The following is a 22,539-nucleotide window of genomic DNA, read 5'->3' as shown; positions in this document are numbered from 1 at the left end:
TTAAACACAGGAAGAATCATTGCGAATGCATGCAATGGACAAATCAGGAGAAATATTAAGAGAGGAACATTGGAGCCGGCAAATGGCGAGCCTATACAACATGCGCACGTCTGAGTCCTAAAACAAGGCAGGCCTGTCTCTCGGGCCATCCCGCAACTGCCAGGATATCCTCCTTTGAATGTTTCCCTCACCGGACTGCTTGCTACTGCCCGAGAGATTGAGCGGTGGTCCGGTGTCATGCTTGGCTTGCCCCCTTCTGCCTAGGGCACCGCTACTCTCTGAAACAGGCTCAACGGACCCGCCAGTGCATCTTTGCACTGCCGGCCCCCATGCTTCTCTCATAATACTTCCAAAGCTGCACTGTTCCCCTCGGCCTCAGGAATGACCTCCTCTGCTGGCAGTAAGTCGACCGCCTGTGTGCCTTAGAGACCTGCGTGGCCCAGACACTGTGCCGTCTGATGCCCCCGTGCTCTGGGCATCTTGCTCTTCCTGCAGTCTCCTGATTGATTTTCAGGTGCACCTTCTGGCGAGGCCTTGCAGCCCTGGAGGGCTGGCCCACCGGGAGTGTTTCACTTCCTTCACCTGCCCTACAGGCACTCTGAGTTTCCTTCCTTACATTAATTTTAGGCAACGAGCAGAGCAGACCAAAACCTCCACCACCACCACCACCACCCCTCACTACCTCCACTACCACCACCCCTCACTTACCTCTGGGGATGAGCCCTCCGCGGGACTCATGCCTTGAGTTTTGGCTCCGACCTCACTTCTGCTTCTAAAGTAAGCAGCAAAAACAACAGTTGATGGACATAATGCAGAACAATGTCATACATTCGCCCCAGTACAGAGATCTGGGCGTAAATCTATCATTTTTTTTTGCTCACCGTGCCTTTGCAGTTTTAACCCAGCTATTTGCAAATCCGTCTGGACCCTGTGCCTCATGGGAACAGTCCAGCCCAAACTGCCAAGCCGGGTCCTCCCTGGAATGGAAACAAGCATCCTATGACCGTTTTCAGTGCTTCACCCCTCTTCAGCCAGGATAGCCTGATTTTAGTGGCATAAAGAGCACAGGGCCCACGTCTGGGCATACCTTTCCCACTCAGGGTGACAAATGATAAAACAACAGTTGATGGACAGAATGCAGAACAATGTGATACATTCACCCCAGTACAGAGATATGGGCCTAAATCCATAGTTTTTTTGCTCACTGTGCCATTCCAGTTTAGACCCAGCCATATGCAAATCAGTCTTGACGCTGTGCCCAATGGGAACAGTTCAGCCTGGACTGCCAGGCTAAGTCCTCCCTGGACTGGAAACAAGCATCCTAGGACCAGTTTCGAGCTTACAGCCCTCATCAGCCAGGATAGCTTGACTTCAGTGGCATGGGGAGCACAGGACTCATGTCTGAGCATACCCGTCCCACTCAGGGTGACAAACGCAAAAAGAACAATTGATGGACAGAATGCAATATTTGGAAAACTGCGACCGGGAACCACAGGAGGAGGGATAATATGTTCACGACTTTCCGGCATCAGGTAGCAAACACCAGATACGGAACCTGTCCCAGCATCCCCTCCCGGTCTACGCCTTGATGCACACTAATATCAAGCACTATTGACGTTATCAGTCCTAACTAAACTGCTCGACAGCATTATAGAGATGGGACACACACGTGATTGAGAATTAAAATTACTTATGCTTTGGACCACTCACAACTACGGAGGGAACCACCACACCTGGGACCCCGTAGATAACAGAAGCTTTCCTTCCTCCATTTCTTCCGCCATACCAGTGTCTTCAAAACTCGAACGAAATCGCCAATATTACTACGCAATCAGACTGTATAGACACATCGACCGAGACAGACAGGTCGATGGGTCGCGTCTTAAGCCCTGAGGAGTCTCAGTGATCTGTTCCCACGCGCCGAAACACGTGTCGGCTGGCTTTTGGAACCAATAAACCTACATCTGATTCCCTAATATACAGTTTTGGATTGCAGTTGTCTTAATTGAGCTCTATACTTTGAATGCTGTTGTAATTTGCCTACTATATGGTTATACTGTATTTTGTGTGTGCGAGGGCATTGTAGTTATTTGTTCACCGTGCCATTCCAGTTTGGACCCAGCCATATGCAAATCAGTCTTGACCCTGTTCCTTGTGGGAGCAGTCCAGCTCGAACTGCCTGGCTGAAGGGGGGTGAAACCCCAAAACCGATCCCAGGATGCTTGTTTCCGGTCCAGGGACCTGGCTTGGCAGTTCAGGTTGGACTGTTCCCACAAGGAACAGGGTCAAGACTGATTTGCATATGGCTGGGTCCAAACTGGGGTCGTGTGGTGAGCAAAAGAATAATGAATTAAACACAGATCCTTGTGACTGGGGGTGAATGTCTGCATTGACCAGCATTCCGTCCATGTTTCTTTTGCATATGTTGCCCTAAGTGAGAGGGGTATGCCTAAACATGTGTCCTGTGCTCACTACACACTGGATTGAAGCTAGCCTGACTGATGAAGGGTGATGCCTTGAAACCTGGCCTAGGATGCTTGTTTCCGGTCCAGGGAGGACCTGGCTTGGTAGTTCTGGCTGGACTGTTCCCACAAGGAACAGGGTCAATGCTGATTTGCATATGATTGGTCCAAATAGGGGTGGTGTGCTGAGCAAAATAATGATGGATTAAACCCAGAACCTTGTGATTGGGGGTGAATGTCTGCATTGTCCAGCATGCCGTCCATCAATTGTTTCTTTTGCATCTAAAGTCAGAAGGGCATCCAAGACCCACTTACTCTGCTCACTCGCCATAACACTAAAAAGGGTCCTAATTTTTACAAAAAACTTCCGAGCACCCTTTGAGCCACGTGTTGAGAAATACTTCCAAAACTAAATGGTCCATAATGACCCAGGTATTAAGAAATATATTCAACAATAAACAGTCACATCAAAGACAGGCTGCTTAAGTAACTAAACCCACCTCGCAAGTGTGCCTACCAATAACTGCTCCAAGTTCCCCAAGACCATGTTATCTGCCTAAAAAGCCTGTGGGTGTTGGCTCAGCTCCCACCCCCGAAGCCCCCAATCTGATGTGGAAAAATAAGTGAAAATCCCCAAAAATAAGTGCAGTGGGCCCCACGGGCAACCACAGGCTCAAATTAAGCACTGCCTATTGAACAGAAGTGGTGTTGTTCTTGGAAGAGAGAGTGGCACTCGTCTCATGAGCAGCAAAGTGTGATCACCAGCCCGCAAGCCAATGAAAGACGAAGTGGTTGCAGCTGTCATGTAATTGAAGCATAGTACCAAGGTAGAATATATGGCGTTATGACCAAAGTTCCCAACTTTATAACTGGGGAACCAGGGGGCATATTACCAAGCAATAGCGATAATTATCGCTATTGCTTGGTTAGAGACAGAAATTTACCGCAGAGCTGCGGCGATTTTTACCACAAATAAACCTTGGTATTACCAAGGTTTATCGCAAATGCGATAAAAATCGCCGCAATGCATGAATATCGCTGAAAAGTCAGCGATATTCATGCATTACCGAGCTAATGCTCTTAGCCATGTTATCCACCTCCCATTGGATAACATGGCTAAGAACTGCTCAGGGCAGGTGTTAGCTTTTTGAGATATTCAAGCTTAGCGCGAATATCTCCAAAAGTTGGTATTAGGAGATAGCGATGTTAGCAACTGTTTTCAGTCGCTAACATCTTGGCACGCCCACTTTGCATGTCATTAGTGATAAATATCACTGACATGCAAAGTGGGGCCCAAGATGGTCGCTATCTCCTACTAGCTGTCGCTAACTAGTGTTAGCGACAGCTAGGTAATAGGGAGATAATTTTATCTCCGCTTTCTTGGCTTTTAAAGCCAAAAAAGCGGAGATAAACCCCCTTGATAATATGCCCCCAGGTTCGAGCCCTGGTGAAATCCTGTGATTCTGGGCGAATCACTTAATCTCTTTAGGCCTAAAAAATGAATATGATGTTGTGTTATGTAACTGGTATGTGCTGTTGGGCTGAGTTTGTGCTATATACAACTGCAAAAATAAATTCAATATTCCTCATTGGCAAAACGTGCGTGCCATCTGTTCAACATTGTCCTCAGAGACCATTGACGCTGCCAGTACTTGTTTCCTTCAAACTTCCTTGTTTCCTTTAAGACTGAAGGATGTTTTTTCATTTTCTTTTTCTGTATGCTTTGACTTTCTGTCATAGGAGATGGCTTTCCGATTCTTTGAGAGAAAAGAACATTCAAAACTCTATGAAAAATACATGATTCGTGAACCAGATGCCGTGCTACGGATGATCCTTTCCTTCCTGGAAGAGAAGGTAAGAAAAAATAACTGTAAGCTGGTGGTAATTAAGAACATGTTTAACATATAACAAATATTTTCATAGCGAGTTTCTCTGCACAAGTGATGAAGTTACAGTTTCAGAACTGTTGATGGCGTACTATTAGCTGGCCCGTCCGAAGATCATGGAGATTTGCGGTGGGGTCAGTATTTACCAGGCCCCACACTCTTGAGATTCCTGGACTCGTGTTGCAACATTTGTTTATAGATTTTTTAAAGCAAGCCTGCTCTGGTTCTAGTCTAAATGACAAGTCACTTAACATGTCTAATATCACTCGATGATACTTACCACCTATTGGAAATGCTGCGTTTTTTAGGTATGTCATTAGCCAAAACCTTGTATTTTGTTAAAACAATAGCAGCAGTTGTTTACCTGGCTGCCGGGTTAAGAGTGAATTTCCACGGCTATTTACATTGCTGCTGGTTAAATAGCAGAGATTATGCACTATTTGAAGGTGGCAGTGCAAATGTGCAAATAATGTAGAACAGGATTGCCAGCCAGCAAACTTTTCAAAAGCTTGTGGTTTTTCAAAAAGAAACTTCCAAAGATGGAGTTTGTTTTAGGAAAACAATAAATGATTGTCTCCCGCATGCTGGGAGTTTTCTCCCAGTGTCTAGTTGTCATTATTTTTTTTCTATCCGTTTCAGACAAGTTTTTCCTAAATAGGGTGAACGGTGTAAAGGCCATCCCAACCCTAGTGTGTCATGCCACGAGATCATGCCACGAGAGGAAGTATTCCATTGAGGAGCCATGAGCGAGTGAAAGAGACTATAATTATTTGCACTGAATGTCATTGGAGTATTCCTAGTTAATCAGAGAAAGGCAAGTAGGCATCAGAGCCAGAGAACAAAAGAAACTCACAGAGATATTTTAACATTGGCTTTTATAAATATTGTAAGAAATAAGATACTGAATAAACAGAGACATTTTGTAACCTCCATTCTTGTGACCTATGGACCAATCATTTCACAGTCCCACTTTTATATTTATTTTCCAGTCAAAGGATGTGGATGCACTGTTGAGGTTTCAGAACTGATTTGTGGTGATTCCCTTTTAAATGGCATTCTGGCTGTAGCGCAGTCACAGTCTCTGTTCTAAGTGATGAAACATACAGAAGTCGCAATAGTAATGGTTCCAAACAGGAAAAAAGGGTAGGCCTGCTTAGAATCTTTGGCACCTTTAACATGAGAAACGTGTGACCTACCCCTCACTCCTAACATCAACACTAAGTCATCATTCAGGAAGACCTAATCAGCTACCCTGTGCTACCATACATCTCAAATCATTTTTGTGGATAGCCTTTTTTCCATCCTCTCTCACTTCAATGTCTAGGTCTACACTAGGAGACTCCAAACATTTTTATAATGAGAGCTACTTCTGATCAGTGAAATCCATTGTGCGCTACTAAAGCCAGCCCAACTCGCAAATTATTCAGAGAGTCTCTCCCACGCCCAACTTCATTGAATAAACGGCCTCTACGGAGAAAGAGCTATCAGTAACACTCTTAGACTGCTTGTTAAATTGCTCAGTTGCACAGCGAAAAGGGGAAGAATTGTTTTTTAAATCAAAAATAGCTTTCACAAGAATTCCTGATTTTAGGTCAAGCCTAGTCAGCGCGCATGCGCTATCTGCAAGACCTTTTGTATTCAATAATTTGAGTTTATTCCCACCTCCTGCGTCCTCCTGTTCACCATTGGTTGACCCAATGTCCCTCTTCTTTGGTGCCTCTTAACTGGTTCTAATAGACAATACTCAATTCCTTTTAGGGCTAAAGGAGCACCAGTAAAGTACCATTCCCTTATGCCATCAGTGTTCATCTGTTGTTTAGGTGAACTCTTTTGGTTCTGCTGTTCTTCACCCCAGGTCTCCCTGATCAGAGACATTAAGTGCTCTGAATTTTACAAATACGATAACATTTGAGATGCGTGTGTTATTTACTTGCTGTGCGCCTTCGCATCCGACCATCCAGAAAGTTATTAAGTGTGAACAATTCAGACCATAAACATACTGATAACACCGTACTCTAAATATAATTAAATATATAACAAAACATAACACCGAACTATCAACACACTTTACATACATTAAACTACAAACAAAACCTCACAACAAACATAAAATCCAAACCTTATACATACAATATAGTAGCTAAATACCTTCGCCCTACCTCTAAATTAAGTCTAAAAGCAAATAAATTAAACTTACCTTAACCTATGCGACGTAGCTTCCACCCATGAGCTTCTCCTCTCATAAATGACCTAAAATAACACCAATAGCCTAGAAAATAATACTCAATTTAAAAAAATGGCCGCCTAATTAAAATAACAAAAATACTTTCCTACATTAAATTCAATAAAATTACAAATATTATACAAAAAAAGTTTCAAAACACTTATTAATATTACTAATATAAAAAAAGAATTATGTTATGTTAAAAATTATAAGATGTATAATAATAAATGTTACAATACAAATAATACTCATTATTATACATTAAAAACATAATAACTTATTATTGTAAGAAAAAAATTGGATTGCTTGCTAAAAATTATGAAAAATTTTATTAATGTTAAAAATATTTTTCTTTTACAAAATGCTTACTTAGCTGTATAATAATACTTTTTGAGACAAATTCAATAATATTATACAAAATATAATATTATTTAGTAATAATTATGCAAATAAATAGAAAACAAAAATACAATGAAAAAATTGTTACAAAATGTATATTATGAATAATGTAAACAGTACATATTTATCTAATGTATATTTACAGTATAAAAACAATTGTGTAACTGTTAAAATAAATATATAGATAAAAATTGTATTAAAAACAGTGGATAACTGCATCTTTTGTTTTAAAGAAAGGATAGGATAGTATTTATAGAGTGCACTAAAACCAAAAGTGTCAAGGTGCTGGGCGAGCGGAGGAGAGACCAGCAACAGGCAGCTAAGAGGCAATGAGCCAGCTCTTCAGAAGCTTCCTGAAGACCTGGAGTGAGTCAGCCGTGGTGATAGAAGGGGACAAAGAGTTCCAGAGTTTAGCAGCCACCACTGAGAATGAGAGGCCACCCCATTTGGACCTACGGCATCTGGGAGAGACAGGTTTTTTATGAATAGAGGATCTCAAGGCTCTTCCTGGAGTGTTCCATTGGAGCAGGGATTTAAGGTGTGGTGAGCCGTTGGTATGCATAGCTTCGTACATGAAGTTCAGAGTCTTGAAGGAGATGCGCTTCCTGATAGGAAAGCAGTGCAAGGCACAGATTTCTTCCCTGGTGGACTGGTGTTTTGGGATGTTAAGAATAAGCATTGCCGCAGCGTTTTGCACCATCTGGAGCTTGTTCAGAGAACCTATGCTGGCATTAATGTACAATGCATTGCAGTAGTCTAGCCAGAAGGTAACTAGTGCTATGATTGTGGGCTGATGTAGCTCCAAAAGTATTTACAGCAGTACTTTCTTCAACTTTTTAAGAATGTAGAAGCAGTTACTAACTGTGCGGTTCACCTGGGAGTCAAAAGACAGGCCCTCATCAAAGAGGACTCCCAGGTTTTTAGCCATTTTAACCAGAGCAGGAGAGGTACAGCAGTTTGAGGGCCACCAGGCGGCAGACCAAATAGAGGTTTGAGGGCCAAAAACCAGAACCTCGGTTTTGTCCATATTGATTTTAAGAGAGTTGTCCTTCATCGAGCATATTATGCAGGACTTACAATTATTGAACTTTTGGACAACTAGCTGCAGGTCATTGGAGATGGAAATTATGATATGCGTGTCATCCGCATATGAGAGTACCTGAAAGCTGAATGATTTTACCAATGAAGCCAGGGGCTCACATAAAGATTCAAAAGAGTGGGGCTGAGCGAAGAGCCCTGGGGGACCCCACAAGGGAGGCCAAAGGCCTTGGCTTTGAACACGCCATAACTGGCGACTTTGGTTCTGCCGTGCAATTATGAGTGAAGAAGATGCAGGGCCCTCCCGGTGACTCCTGCTTCCTGCAGTCACTGAAGCATGCAAACTGGGAAGATGGTATTGAACGCCGCCGAGAGGTCGAGCAGAATCTGCACCGCAGATCTGCCCTGGTAGACCTGCATGTGGATACAATCTGAGGCTGCTAGAACATGTACTTATTTCCCAACTTCAACATTATATAAAACATAGAATTGTTCCATACTTACTATGCTTAAATATTGTATATTAATGTTTAAATATGTACTAAATATGTGACATATCAAAAATTCAAAAAAAATTTTTTGCAGTTTATCACAATATATATGAAACATTGTAAATAAAATAAAATGCAACATATTTCTTTGCTTGAGTCTTTGAATGAAAATATAGAGATAAATCAAATATAAATATTTTTATGTACTTAATTCCTAAATAATGTTTCTTATACTATATTTGCATTACTATATTTGCATTAAAATAATTTACATTTAATTGCTATTATATTTTAATAAACATATATTACATACTATTACCACTTAACCATACATTATTTTTATTAATCTTGCTCCAAAATAAACTATATTTTATTATTCTCATTCCAAACTACATTACCTCACAAAAGGCACTTGTCACTAAACAGATACAAAATGATATTCCAACTCCAAACTCAGGGAAAGTGCTGAACAATAAACATAAAAAATATACTATTCACACTCCAAACTACAAAAACTCAGGGAAGGTGCTGGACACTAAACATATATAACTTACTATTCTCACTCCAAAAGATATTACCTCAGGGAAGGTGCTGGACACTATACATATATTATTTACCCCTCCCAGGTGCTGAACACTAAACATATATTATATAATTTGCTATTCTTACTTCAAACTATATTAACTCAGGGAAGGTGCTGGACACTAAATATATATAAGTTACTATTCTCACTCCAAACTATATTAACTCAGGGAAGGTGTTGGACAATACACATATAAAATATACTATCCCCCAATCAAAATTATATTAACTCAGTGAAAGTGCTCTACAGCAAACATATATAATTTAATATTCCCACTCCAAACTTCAAAAACTCAGGGAAGATGCTGGGCACTAAACATATATAATATACTATTCTCACTCCAAAAGATATTACCTCAGGGAAGGTGCTGTACACTATACATATATTATTTACTATTCCCAGGTGCTGAACACTAAACATATATTATATAATTTGCTATTCTTACTCCAAACTATATTACCTCAGGGAAAGTGCTGGACACTAAGGCCCACATGCATCAAGCATTTTTGGAGTCGCAAACGGTGCGATTCCTTAAAATCGGCCGTTTGCGATTCCAAAAATGCTTTTTGGAATGCATCAAGCATTTTTAGAAATCGCAACATTTTTGCGATTTCTAAAAATGCGATTGCTTTTAAGAAATCGCAAATTTGCGATTTCTTAAAAGCAATGCATGATTACTTTTATAATTGCGAATTCGCAATTAGGGTGTCAAATTTACCGAATGGTTGAACCACTCGGTAAATTTGCAAAAAGTGTTAAAAACGCTGCAAAAGCATTTTTTACACATTCATGTTACGGACACACATGTCCTTAGGACATGTGTGTGTGCAACATGATGCGAAAACAACATTTCATGGGTGCAGGGGGGGGTCATTTGAACCCCCCTCTCCACTCTTGAAATGCAATCAGGATTTGCGATATTCTAAGTGCGAATTCGCAATTTCCATTCATTCCTATGGGCATTTTAGCCCATAGGAATGAATGGGAATTGCGAATTCGCACTTTGCTAATCGCATAATATTTGAGAATCGGTAAAAATTGCGATTTTTACCGATTCTCAAATATTTTGAGAAAATGTACATGCATCCCATTTTGCATTTCCTAATTTGCGATTCCCTAAAAATCGCAAATTAGGAAGTGCAAAATGAAACAATGATGCATGTGGGCCATTATGCTGTTTTATGTGAGAAGTGTAACCGTGCATTTAGCACTATTTTCACTATTTATTCCTGTGTTCCTTTGGTAGCATTGTTGCCCCAGATTACTCTAACTTACACAACCAGATGTAATCAAGTAATTTTTGTTAATTACCCATCAGAAGATTAACAAGATTAACATGGAAGGAACAAAATTACTCAAATTACTCCTACAGAATTAAAGTATCACTCAGGCCTACAAATATTGAGATTAAGTTTAGGTGAGCCTTGTGCACTTGTGTCAAGGAACTATTCTCCTTCACCAACGTTCTCTTGACTTGTCACTTCGTTTTTGAGGTCCCCACAGTGCGTACCCATATCTACAATGAATTGTCAGAGTCTGTCAGCTCCTGCCACATGGCTGCTTTCTCCCCTCCACTGCAGGGGTATGGAGGTAGACCGTTGTTCCTGCAAATAATTAACAACAAAAGTAACTTAAACTTTTGTCTCCTCCTCTTTGAAGGTCCTCTCCATCTTGAATGGTGTTGTCTCCATCGTTGAAGCTGTAGCAGGTGTTAGAAATTGGGTTTCTGTTTGGCAGAGGTATGTACCCTGTCTAAGCAGGAACCACAATCCTAGTCGGGGTAAGTAGGATATACAATAAAAGTTAACCTGTGCTCACCCTCTGGTAGCTTTGCAAAGAGCAGACAGGGTGAACTTAAGAGGCAATGTGTAAAGTATTTGTGCATCACAATACACAGTAAGACAATAAAAACACCACAATAGACTCCACAGCAGGTTAGAAAAATAGACAATAATTTTATAAATAAATCAATACCAAAACAACACAACTCCAATAAGTAGATGTCAAGATATCAATTTTTAAAGAATAAAAGCGTTCCTAGTGCTTGGAAGCAATACTTGCCTATGGGGGTTATCTGGTCGCACTTGACTGTGGCAAAGCCAAAAGTTTAGGCCGACCATAATGAGCACAGGCTGGATACAGGAGACACGCAAACCAATTGAGCAAAGTACCTTGATCTTGGTCACAACAGCGAGATGCAGGATGTTGATCCCGCAATCGAGGTAGTGCATCGAATTTCTTCTCACAATGGTGGTGATGCAGTGGTTGTGAAGACAAAGCACCAGAGTCAAGGGGGTGTGTTGATTTTACCAAACTGCTACAGCGGTGATACACGGTTCCAATGTGTCAGTTTCTGGAGGTGATGTGTTGGTTCTGAGTGCATGCGTTGGGTCCACTCCCACAGCAGGGGAGTTGCGTCGGTTTTGATTCACGCAAGCAGAGGATGCGTAGGTTACACTGGAGCAAGCACCTGGTTCCACTTCCAATCGACCAGGCACAGGATCAGATGATGTGACCTTGATATCCCTGAGTCTCTGAAAACAGAATGCAAGCCAACAAGTCCTAGGAGATCACTTTGGGTTCAAGGCAGAGTCCAGCGGCCTCTCAGCAGGATCAGAGAGCAGCAGGCAACATAGCAGAAAAGCAATCCTTACAGAGTGACAGTCCTTGTAGCAGCACAGCAGTCCTTCTGACAGAGGTTTGTTACAGTTCCAGAAGTGTCTGATTACATGGGGTCAGAGACCCAGTATGTATACCCAGATCTGCCTTTGACGTGAGGGTGACTTCAAAGAAGGTTCTCTGAAGTGCACAAAAGTAATTTCATCCCAGCCTGGCGCTAGACTATTTGACTTGTAGGGGGTTATCAACCCTTTGTGTAGGGACAGGACACTTCCTGTTCAGGTGTAAGTGTCAACACCTCCCTCTCATCCTGCCCAAGATGAGCCATCAGGATGTCATGGGCACTCAGACTCACCCAACCTTGCTTTGTGTGTGGCTGTCTAAAGGGAAGGCATAAAGTCAAGCTGCCACCCACTCCAGACATGTAATGGAGACAGGCTTCAGGCTCACAGAACTTTAAGAGCAGAGAAATACCAGCTTTCTAAAAGTGGAATTTCTAAAATAGTAATGTTAAATCCAATGTTATTAGGGTAGAGGATTTATCATTACCATTCCAAACACATACAACATGACTTAGCTACTCCTTCTCAATCATGAAATGCAGCTGAAAGTGTAATAAAGAATTTCCAATGTAAAAGACAACATCAACCTCACCATGGCGGCTGGCTGACACTCACCTCCACCTGCCTACCTTGTGGAACATCTTCACCAAGAAGGAAACAACATACAAAATGAGATCCTTTCACTCTGGAGCTCCACCCATCCCCCTACTGCACTTTCAACCTCTGCAATAAAACCATCTGCAAAGAACTCACTGAAGGATGAAGCCATTGGGATGAACAACTACTGTCTCAAACTCAACACAGACAAGACATGAGTTCTCATCTTCGGGAAAGGCAAGGACACCCTATGGAACAAGGAATGGTGGCCACCCGAGCTGGGCCTTACTTCCAACCTACCGAACATGCCAACAACCTGGGCATCATCCTCAACAGCATGCTATCCATGAAGAAGCAGGTCAGTGCCATCTCATCCTCTTGCTTCCTCACCCTACGAATCCTCAAAAGGTCTTCGGATGGCTCCTGCCTAGCGCCAGTTGGCCTTTCACACAAGCTGTAGTCACTACAGACTCAACTACGGCAGCTACCTCTACATTGAAATCACTGTCCAACTCTTGAGGAAATGCCTGACCACCCAGGAATCAACAGCCAGACTCATCCCGACCTCCCCAGACAGAAGCACATCATCCCCCACCTCATGAAACTCCATTGGCTACCAGTCACAAAGAGATGTCAGTTCAAGCTGCTCACCCACGCTTACAGGTCACAACACAATGAACTACCAGTGTACCTCAACAAATGAGTGAAATCCCACCAACCTATGAGGGAACTCCATTCCAAATCCCTCTTCCTAGCAGCCACCCAGTGCATCCGCTGGGCGAACATCGTAGGGCACTCCTTCTCCCAACTAGCAGCTAAGACCTGGACCACCCTCCCACAACACCTCAGAGCAGCTCCATTGCTCCAACAGGTCCAGAAGGGCCTCAAGACCTGGATGTTCAACCAATGGAAACAAGCAGCGGATTCCCACAACAGGACCCTCCAACGCCTAGTGAGCCTCCCAGGTGATGCAGCCAAGATATGCAAATCCTGATCGATTGATTGATTGAACCTATAAGAGGGTAGGCCTCATAGTAGTGAAAATTAATGTAGATGTTTTTCACTACCAAGATATGCAAAACGTAAAAATACTTGTACTAACTTGTACTTCCACGGCATCCTGACTATGGGTTGCCTACGGCCTACCCTAGTGGTGACATATGTGCAATAAATGGGGAGTTTAAGGCTTTGCAAGTGTTTTAGATGCCAAGTTGAAATTGCAGGAAACTGCACACACAGCCCCTTCAGTGGCATGCCTGAGACATGTTTGAAGGGCTACTGGTGTGGGTGGCACAATCAGTGCTGCACGCCCACCAGTAGGATTTAATTTACAAGCCCTTGGTATATGGTATACCCTTATACAATGGACTTACAGGTAAATTAAGGACACCAATTCTGAATAAGTGAATAAGCCAATGTTACCATGTGTTGGGGAGAAGCACATGTACTCTAACGCTGTTTCACAGTGGTAAAGTGCTCAGAGTCCTGAGGCCAACAAAAAGAATCAGCAAAAAGAGGAGGTAAGCAGGCAAAAGGTTTGGTGGAGGACCACCCTAAGGCTGACGGGTCCAACTCGGTCTCTGTCAGTCAGCAAAGTAACACATTCCAAGAGACAGAGGGCAAAGCCTAAGACATTGGCTGCATTTTTGTGCCTACTATGTTACTGTTTGTCAGCTGTGTGAGATTTAGGTCAGGTGAATGTTTTTTCCCTATACTTTTCTTCATCGCTACTGCGGAGATATCTGCATATAGATAGACATCTAAAATGTATTCACACACTAAGTATTGCTATAAAACTTGAATCTATTTGTGGGGACTGCACCAATGATGGAGGATCTCATTCAGCAACCACTCCATTTGAGGGAACTCATCCTCACCCCGAGTCTTGTAGTCTCTGTGACCTGAGAGAACAATACATTAACCAAACAATAAAGTGTGATATATTGTTTGAAAACATCAGTGTTGATTACAGTTGCACACTGTAAGGACTGCTGCAATATTCAGGCCTGATCTGATGACTTAGTGGAGTAATATATCCTCTCTTTTGTTTAATCCCATGAATACATTTGAATTCTGGCAAGTCCACTCAGCCTTTCATCCTTCCAAGGCTGATTAACATGAGTATCATTGAGCTGCGTAGCCATAGTCATTTGTTATTCTGCACCCAAATGACCAAAGATTTGAGGCTGCCCTTTCAAAATACGTTATGGTACGTTATGTTGTCTTCGTCCTTTTTAGGATGGTCACAACTAAGAATAACTCAGGTTTAAGTTGGGTCTCAGGTAAAAAAAAAAAAACATTGTTTTAGCGAGATGATTGTCAATTTAATTTTTGGGGTGAGCTCTTTAGGAATAGGAAATAAAAATATATAACCCCTTAGTTGCTTAATTTCCAGAGTGATTTGAAAATGGCATATACCTTATTTTTTGTTTTAGTGTATATTGATTAATAAAAGCTTTAATTAAATCGTTTTGTAAGTTGCATTAGAGAATTATGCATTTTGTTGCTTCTATTTCAGATGAATACTGGCCATATTTTAAGTTCTTATCTGCTCCAGCTATGTGGATCTGATTAAAGTGAGATCAGATTAATTTAAATATGATTGTCATTGTATGTTAAGAGGCATCTGGCGCACAGTATCACTATAATATGTATTTTGTTTACGAACCAAGCCTTCATGTGATAGTCTTGCTAAGACTTGCTAAGACTCTTCTGTCGTCCTTCTTTAGAAAGGTAAGCCCTTTGTCATTGCGGTGGATGTTGGCTGTGGCACTGGACAGAGCACACGGATCCTGGCCCCCCACTTTGAGAAGGTTGTTGGGGTTGATATCAGTAAATCGCAGATTGAAGAGGCAGAGAGTGTTATCTCCCCCAGCAATGTGAGCTACAAGTAAGTTGACTTTTTTTTTAAACTGCATGTATAATATTTTCCAGGGTGCCTCTGAACCAATATCAAGAATAAATAAGACAACCACATCTTCAGTACTGCTGAGCTTGGCACCCACATTGCCATGTTGGTCCGCATCAAAGTGGCACAGGCAATCCAGTCAATCATTCATGCTAGCTTTCTGAAAGTTAGGCACTCAACTAATAATAACAGATTGTTATGTTAGGTGTTTAGTAAACTTTTCCCACTTTAGAAATTCATGTGGCGTTTTAACTTTAGATGCTGAAAACGCTTGTAATAGTTTTTCTTTGGATTTTTTATTTAGTGTTAGGCCATAATGTAATTTTGGTACACAATTTGGTCATTTTGTAAAATGTTCTATATAGCTCATTCTGCTTACTTGTTTATGAATGGGATGGTTTCCTCTCTTTTTAGATTAGACGTACATATTAGACAGGGTTGTTCTTTGCACTGTACAAATAAATAATACTTATATAAAACTATCAGCTTAGACTGGTGATATTGTATTATTGTTTGTAACTGACCCTTTAAAATATGTTTCTTGCATTTACTCCATGATTTCTGAATACTCTAACGTTTCTGGCAATTTGATCAATGTATGTATTGGTATTTATATAGTGCAAACCCAGCTAGGAAGCAGCAGAGTACTGTACATTGAAAGGAAAAAGGTCATTGTCAAATCTCAATGCCCCGAAACATCTGTATACGATCCACCCTCACCTCCAATACCATGTTCTACACCTGCTTCGATAGTGTCACAGGTGTCCTACAATGGCAGAAATTACCAAATGCTGGAATCCCAATCAATATTTTGAGAGCCAGTTAGATGCCCAGAGTACCGTTGAGGAAATGCAGGAGGCTCTTCGAGCCATGCCGGGATCCAAGGCCCCGCGTGCAGATGAGTTTCCTATTGCTTTTTTGCAGGCATACTCAGATCAGGTGATACAGCCTCTTTTGCAGGTGTACAAGGAGGCCTTTGAGTTGGGGGTGTTGCCTCCCTCAATGCGAGAGGGTGAAATTGTCATGCTCCTTAAGCCTGGGGGGAATGCACAGGAACCCTCAGCATATCGACCAATCACGATAATCAACTCAGATGCGAAAATATTATGTAAAGTTTTGGCTACTAGACTGGCCCTCAAATGACTTATTTTGTCCACGGGGATCAATATGGGTTCATGCCAACTCGTAATACAGGCATGAATATCAGGAGGTTGTCCCATATCTTACATGAAACACGACAAAGAGACGAGGCACTGGCCCTAGTATCAATAGACCTGGAAAAGGCCTTTGACTCTGTAGACTGGGGGATACTTTTTGGAGGAGCTTAGAGTGACTGGATTCGGCCCCAAGTTTAGAAGATGGGTGCAGATCCTGTATACATCACCTGGTGCTAGAGTCCGGGTGGGAAGTAGCAGGTCAGGGGAGTGGAGGCTGGGGAGTGTGACGCGTCAGGGCTGCCCACTCTCTCAGCTGACATTCACGCTGGCAATAGAGCCATTGGCGATTTTGGTATGGAGAGATCTGGCCGCTTGGGGTATTAATGTTGTTGGAACTTCTCATGGAATATCTCTATATGCGAATGATTCATTATTCTATGTCTCTGCACCCCGAGAGGCAGAACCGAAACTGTTACGGGTGCTGAAGGACATTGGCAATTGCTCTGGGCTGAGACTTAATAGGAGCAAATCTATACTTTTTCCCCTGGCTCAGTTGGCTGGTCGGTCGGTGGAGTCGCTCCCTCAACTGGGAATGAGATGGGAGATTGGACACTTTAGGTACCTAGGAATACAGGTGGTGGGTGAGGACTCTCAAATGTTGCAACTAAATATTAACAAAATGTTGGAGGCTTTAAGGGGTTCTGTTGCATTCTGGAACACTCTACCACTATCCCTAATGGGTAGGCTTGAGATAGCCAAAATGGTGTTGCTGCCTTGCTGCCTGTATATGTTACAGAATACGATGTGCCCCACGATGTGCCCCCTTACACAACAAATATTCTGCGCTCCCTTTTGATAGACCTTTGCTGGGTGGGATGGCAAAGTAGAGTTGCTCTTGCAACGGTATATCGTACGTACCAGGGCAGTGGGCTAGAGGCCCCCAGAATGGAGCTATATAACTATGCAGCTCAACTGCAGCACTCAACCAGGTGGTTTGCCGAGGGGGACAACTGGGAGAAACGACTCATCTGCAACAGAGTGCCAGCATCTGAACTGAAGGCCTTATTCATGGAGGGTGCGGGTGCACCTGAAACAGCATCTTATGTGGCTAGGCAGACGGCATGTGTGTGTTAGTTGTTTGTGGAGTGAATCCTTAGGTGTGTTCTGTTCCATCTGGAATTGACTGTGTGGGAGTTGGTACCGGTCCGGAAAGTAATGGTCAATATGTGATTTAGGAGGAGGCTGTACCTTCCTCGCAGAACTGTATCCGTGTGAGTGCTTCATTATGTTTGAACGGGCTTGCGGGGCTTTTGGGTTGGGGCAGGGACAATACCTACAACACGTTGTCCTAGTCAATATATTTAAAGAAATATGGTCAACTTATCCTCTGATACCACGACTCACACAGACACTAGATACCTTACGCACAAGTGGGACAGGCAAGCACATTATATTCCTGTGATGCAGATCAATGAGGGCTGACTCCAGTGCTTCCATGCCAGCAGCAAATGTGATGTGGAATGAAGACCTGTTGGAGCTGTTGGAGGAAAAGGACTGGAAGGTGGTGGGTGCACCTACACACATGATCTCCTGTAATGCTTGTTTTCACTTAATTCATTACAACTACATTCACCCTGTAAGAAGACATTGCATGGCACCTAACAGACCCAACTCATGCCCCAGATGTCATAAAGCAGGGGCAACTTTCTTGCATTTGGCTTGGGAATGTCCAGACCTTAGCGGCTTCTTCACGGAGGTAGTTAAGCTAATAACCGTCCAGGTGAATAGCAAAGCTCAATGAATGCCAAAACACTGCCTCTTAGGTTTGATTCAGAAAAGCAAAAAAATAGCAAAATGGGGTATAGGCTACAACAGCTGCTGCTGGTGAGGCGCAGAATTGCAATAGTGTGGATGGGGACACGCGCACCAGAATATCAGGCATGGTTGCGAGATGTACTCGAGTGGACACCAGCAGAAGAAGTACACATTAGGAAATGTCATAAAGAGAAGAAGCTAGAGGATGATTTACGGCTCTGGAGAGTGTTATGCCACAATTTAATGGCCGAGGGGTCCCAAATGAGCACAAATTTGGAGGAAAACGTAGGGGGATCTGAAGAGGGGGAGGAGAGGAAGTAAATTGACTCGAATGTCCAGTCCCTGCATCAGAAAAAGGGGGGTAGCGGAGGGTCCGATATCTTGAATCATTATCACTGTATTTCTTGTATATCTACTGTCCTTGCTCACAGCTGAGTGTACAGCCATGGGTATGTTGCTTAAAACTTTAAATAAAGTTTATTAAAAAAAAATTCCATTAAGTTTTGTACACAGACACTTGGCAACGTGTAAAGCTGGGAGATGGCATCAAACTCTCTAGAAAAATATTCACGGCAGCTGGCCTGCAACAGGGATGCATCCTCGCCCCTTTTTTTTCCAACCTATATATTTTTGATTTGTCACTGGGGCCAAACCTACCCAATGCTCTTCCTTGAATATTGGGTGATCTTCCCATGACACACATCTTTTTTTTTATTAATAATTTTATTAGAGTTCCAAATAGGTTACACATTGCAATATTGCACAAAGTCGTAAATGAACATCTCTTTGCCATTAGGTAACGTTATAGATGCGAAATCAGTAAACACTTATTGAAATCTAACATAACAAGAAACTTGCGTCTAGTATCTTGGACAACGTGCGGTACCATTTTGTGGCTTTGCCACACAACAGAAAGAACATAAGCTGCCTCATACTCAATTCAGCTACCCTGATGATACACAATAATACGACCTTCTTTTACTGAGACAGGAATCAGTTGGATTGCAGCGCCTTCCGATCAGTCTCTTCAGATACACACAACAGATTAAACTTGACGTAAATCTCACTAAAACCAAAGTGGTCAAATTTATGAAGAAGTTCAGAACACTAAAGGCTCCATTACGATGTAGGGTGGATTTCCTCTGCCAGGCTGGCGGTGGCCACCACCAGCCTGGTGGAGGAAATCCGCCCAACATCTATTGCCCAATTCCCCCCCGCCATATTAGGATGGCGGAGGGGACCGTGGCAGTGTGAAACACCGCCCGCCTGTTTTCCGCCCGGTCGCCTTGCGGCCGGGGCGAAAAATGATTAATATGAAGGCAGTGTCTGTTAGACACTGCCCGCCATATTACGATGGGCTTTTGCTGATGCTTTTCTGTGGTGGAAAGGCATGTGGAGACTCCCTTGCGGGGCCCCTTGCGGGCTCCCTGGGAGTCCGTGGCTTGGAGGGTGCACATGGGAGGTACCTGTGGTACCCCCCCGCATTTCTAAGTGCAACATGGCAGGCACCACCCGGTGCCTGTCATGTCGTGCTTAGAAAAGCACAACTTGCACTTTTACCATTGCGGCGGGCGGAGATTTCTGCTCCGCCCGCCGCAATGGTACATAAACAGGATGCGCCCACCTGTGTGGCGGGTGCATCCTAATGCCCTGATCGGAACCCCCGCACTTATGGTCGGCAGTCCTGGGTCCCGGTATGATGGCGGGCGGACTAAGTCCGCCCGTCATCATATTGACCCCCTAGGTGCCTGGACCTTTGGCGGTAATAGACTTGTGTGTTCATCACAGTACATATACTTCAGAGGGGTGTTTGACTCAAGAGGTTCTTTTATTCCCCATATAGAGTCTGTGAAGTTAAAGGCTGCCTCATTAACATCAGGCTTCCTAAAGGTACCACAAACCTTGCACGGCCCAGTTCTTGGGCCACTACAAAAGGTGATGGTAGTGAAACTAATACCCACCGTAGCATATGGTCTCGAAACTGTGGAGATAAGGTGGCAAAAACCATCAGACCTGTTAGCAGCCAAGGCCTATTGGCAGACCATCAAATTTCCAACCCACATCAGGCAGGCACAGGTATGTCTTGTATTTGGCCTCATTAAACACAATTGAACCATTAAAAGTGCCTTCCTCAAAATGTGCCATTGGTTTTGCAAGGCCAAAACCAACACTGTGTCTGCTTGGGTATGGCAGGAAATAAATAGCTCACAATCAAAGTCGGGATTAGGAGGTTCATTTAAAAACACAATTCAATCCCTCTATGCTGGAAACCTCTGGAACTTGCACATTTCAATCAAAGAATTGAAAAAAACATATCAACCGAATCATCAGATAAATCTCTTTCTAGGAGGTTAAAGCTATCCTGGCAAGGGAGACACATGCTACGCACATTATAAACGCTTATAAACATTTTAAACCCCAGCCATACTTTGACCATGGGTACCCGTTACATCTAAAGAACACATTCATGTGTCTTTGTCTAGGAGTTCATTCAAATCTGGACTCTATTACGTTGTGGTCCAGATCACTTGAAAGAGTGGAATGTAGGCTTTGTAGAATAGGAAAGGATACAATGATTCATATGCTATGTGTCTGCCCTGTCTTACCCCTGCAAGAAGGAAATTGTTGCAAGTCCCCTTGATCCAAGTTGGAGAAAAACTTGTCATGTCGACAAGCACTTACAAGGGGCCTTACCCCCGAACACACTTGCATGAACATAAGGATAGAAAGATGTGTGCAATTACTTGTTGCGCTCAAACTCTTGAGAGCAGCCCTGAATTTGACAGAACACAGTAATAAGTCCACCCCACAGTGTACCACAGGGCTCCTCTTTGAACCCTATGCTCTTTAATCTGTATGTCTGCCCTCTGTCTGATATAATCTGTTCCTTTGGTTTTATGATGGTATTTTATGCATACGATTCACAGATTATTGTCTCTCTATCCCCTTATATAGTAGCAGCCCCTTTAAAGCTTAACAGCTGTTTAAAGAAGGTGTCCAACTGGATGGTAGCTAGCTGTCTAAAATTAAACTGTGATAAAACGGAGGTCATGAACATTGGTAACAATCCAGCACTTTGGGACCAAATCAACTGGCCTCTGGCCCTAGGGGAACATTCAATGCCCAAGTCGAAGTCAAGAGTTTGGGGATTACTCTGGACAAACACCTTTTCATGACATCCCAGGTAAAGAAGGTGGCTGCCAGTTTCTTTGGCCTCCTGAGAACGTTAAAGAAGACTCTGAAATAACTCCCTTTGGAGGTCCGAAGGACTGCTATTCAAGTATTAATTCTCTTTTGCATTGGTTATGGCAACTCACTTTATCTGGGCAGCCCAAAGTCCATCATAAAAGAACTCCAAATCATCCAGAATGTTGCGGCCTGAATATTGATGGGAATTTCTAAAATGCAGTCAGCACGATTTGCGCTCAAATCCCTTCATTGGCTGCTTATACAGTGTAGAATACAATGCGAGGCACTACGTATCACATATCACGCAAAGCATAAAGTAGGCCCGCTTATTCTATTCTCCACCATCGTGTTACCCCATCGAAGTAATAGGGATCTTAGGTCAAACAATCTGGGCCTTTTTGTCATCAACAGAGTCAAGAGAGCCAGATGTGGACTGGTGCTTTTATATATCTAGCACCAAAACTTTGGAACACATTTCCCACCAGCTTGAGACTAATTGTCAAACTAATGAGCTTCAATAAGCAATTGAAAACGTACTTCTATCCTTAAACATTTTTAGACAGTCTCATTCCAGCTGGGACTGATAGCGCTGAGAAGCCCATAATGGGTAGCCATGCACTTTACAAGACGTGAATAGAATAGAAAGTCCTTTGGTTATCGACCACTTTCCGTAATAATCGTTATCATTTCAAACTAGAAATTGTTGATTGCGCTCCTATTTTTTCTTATTCTTTTAGTGTAAAGCTTTTTATTAGGCCTGGGCGTTAAACTTTGCTCCATTCGCGTAGTCCAGAAAACTCTGCTTTGTGATGTGCAGCGGAGTTTTTCCCCCACTGGCGATCATGAACTTACCGTTCACAATGACGAATATCTGAAAGACAGAGTGAGGGAGGACTACCATAATACTGGCTATGACCAAAGATTGTTTCAGTATGGGCAAGTCCATCCCCATCACAATCGTTTTCATGTAAAGGCGTCATCACGCTACTTGACCCTTCCCAATCACCCCTAATTATGTCATAGCCAGTATTATGGTTGTCCTCCCTCACTCTATCTTTCAGATATTCGTCACTGATGTCGTAGTTCTGAGAATCAAATTGATGTATGCT

General features: G+C 42.8%; 1 protein-coding gene across 1 annotated transcript in view; it reads left to right on the top strand.

The window, feature by feature from the left end:
• The window catches only part of LOC147731305 (putative methyltransferase DDB_G0268948), a 416,130-nt gene that overhangs the window by 59,224 nt on the left and 334,367 nt on the right, over positions 1 to 22,539 (top strand). Inside the window, exons 2-3 of the mRNA XM_086958720.1 lie at positions 4,203 to 4,316; positions 15,091 to 15,251. Of these exons, the coding sequence (XP_086814846.1) occupies positions 4,206 to 4,316; positions 15,091 to 15,251 (272 nt within the window). The 5' untranslated portion in view covers positions 4,203 to 4,205. The remainder of the gene's footprint in view (positions 1 to 4,202; positions 4,317 to 15,090; positions 15,252 to 22,539) is intronic.

Source organism: Lissotriton vulgaris, chromosome 2_1 (genome assembly GCF_964263255.1).
Source record: "Lissotriton vulgaris chromosome 2_1, aLisVul1.2, whole genome shotgun sequence".
Taxonomy (NCBI): Eukaryota; Metazoa; Chordata; class Amphibia; order Caudata; family Salamandridae; genus Lissotriton; species Lissotriton vulgaris.
This window is presented reverse-complemented; position numbering and strand designations above follow the sequence as displayed.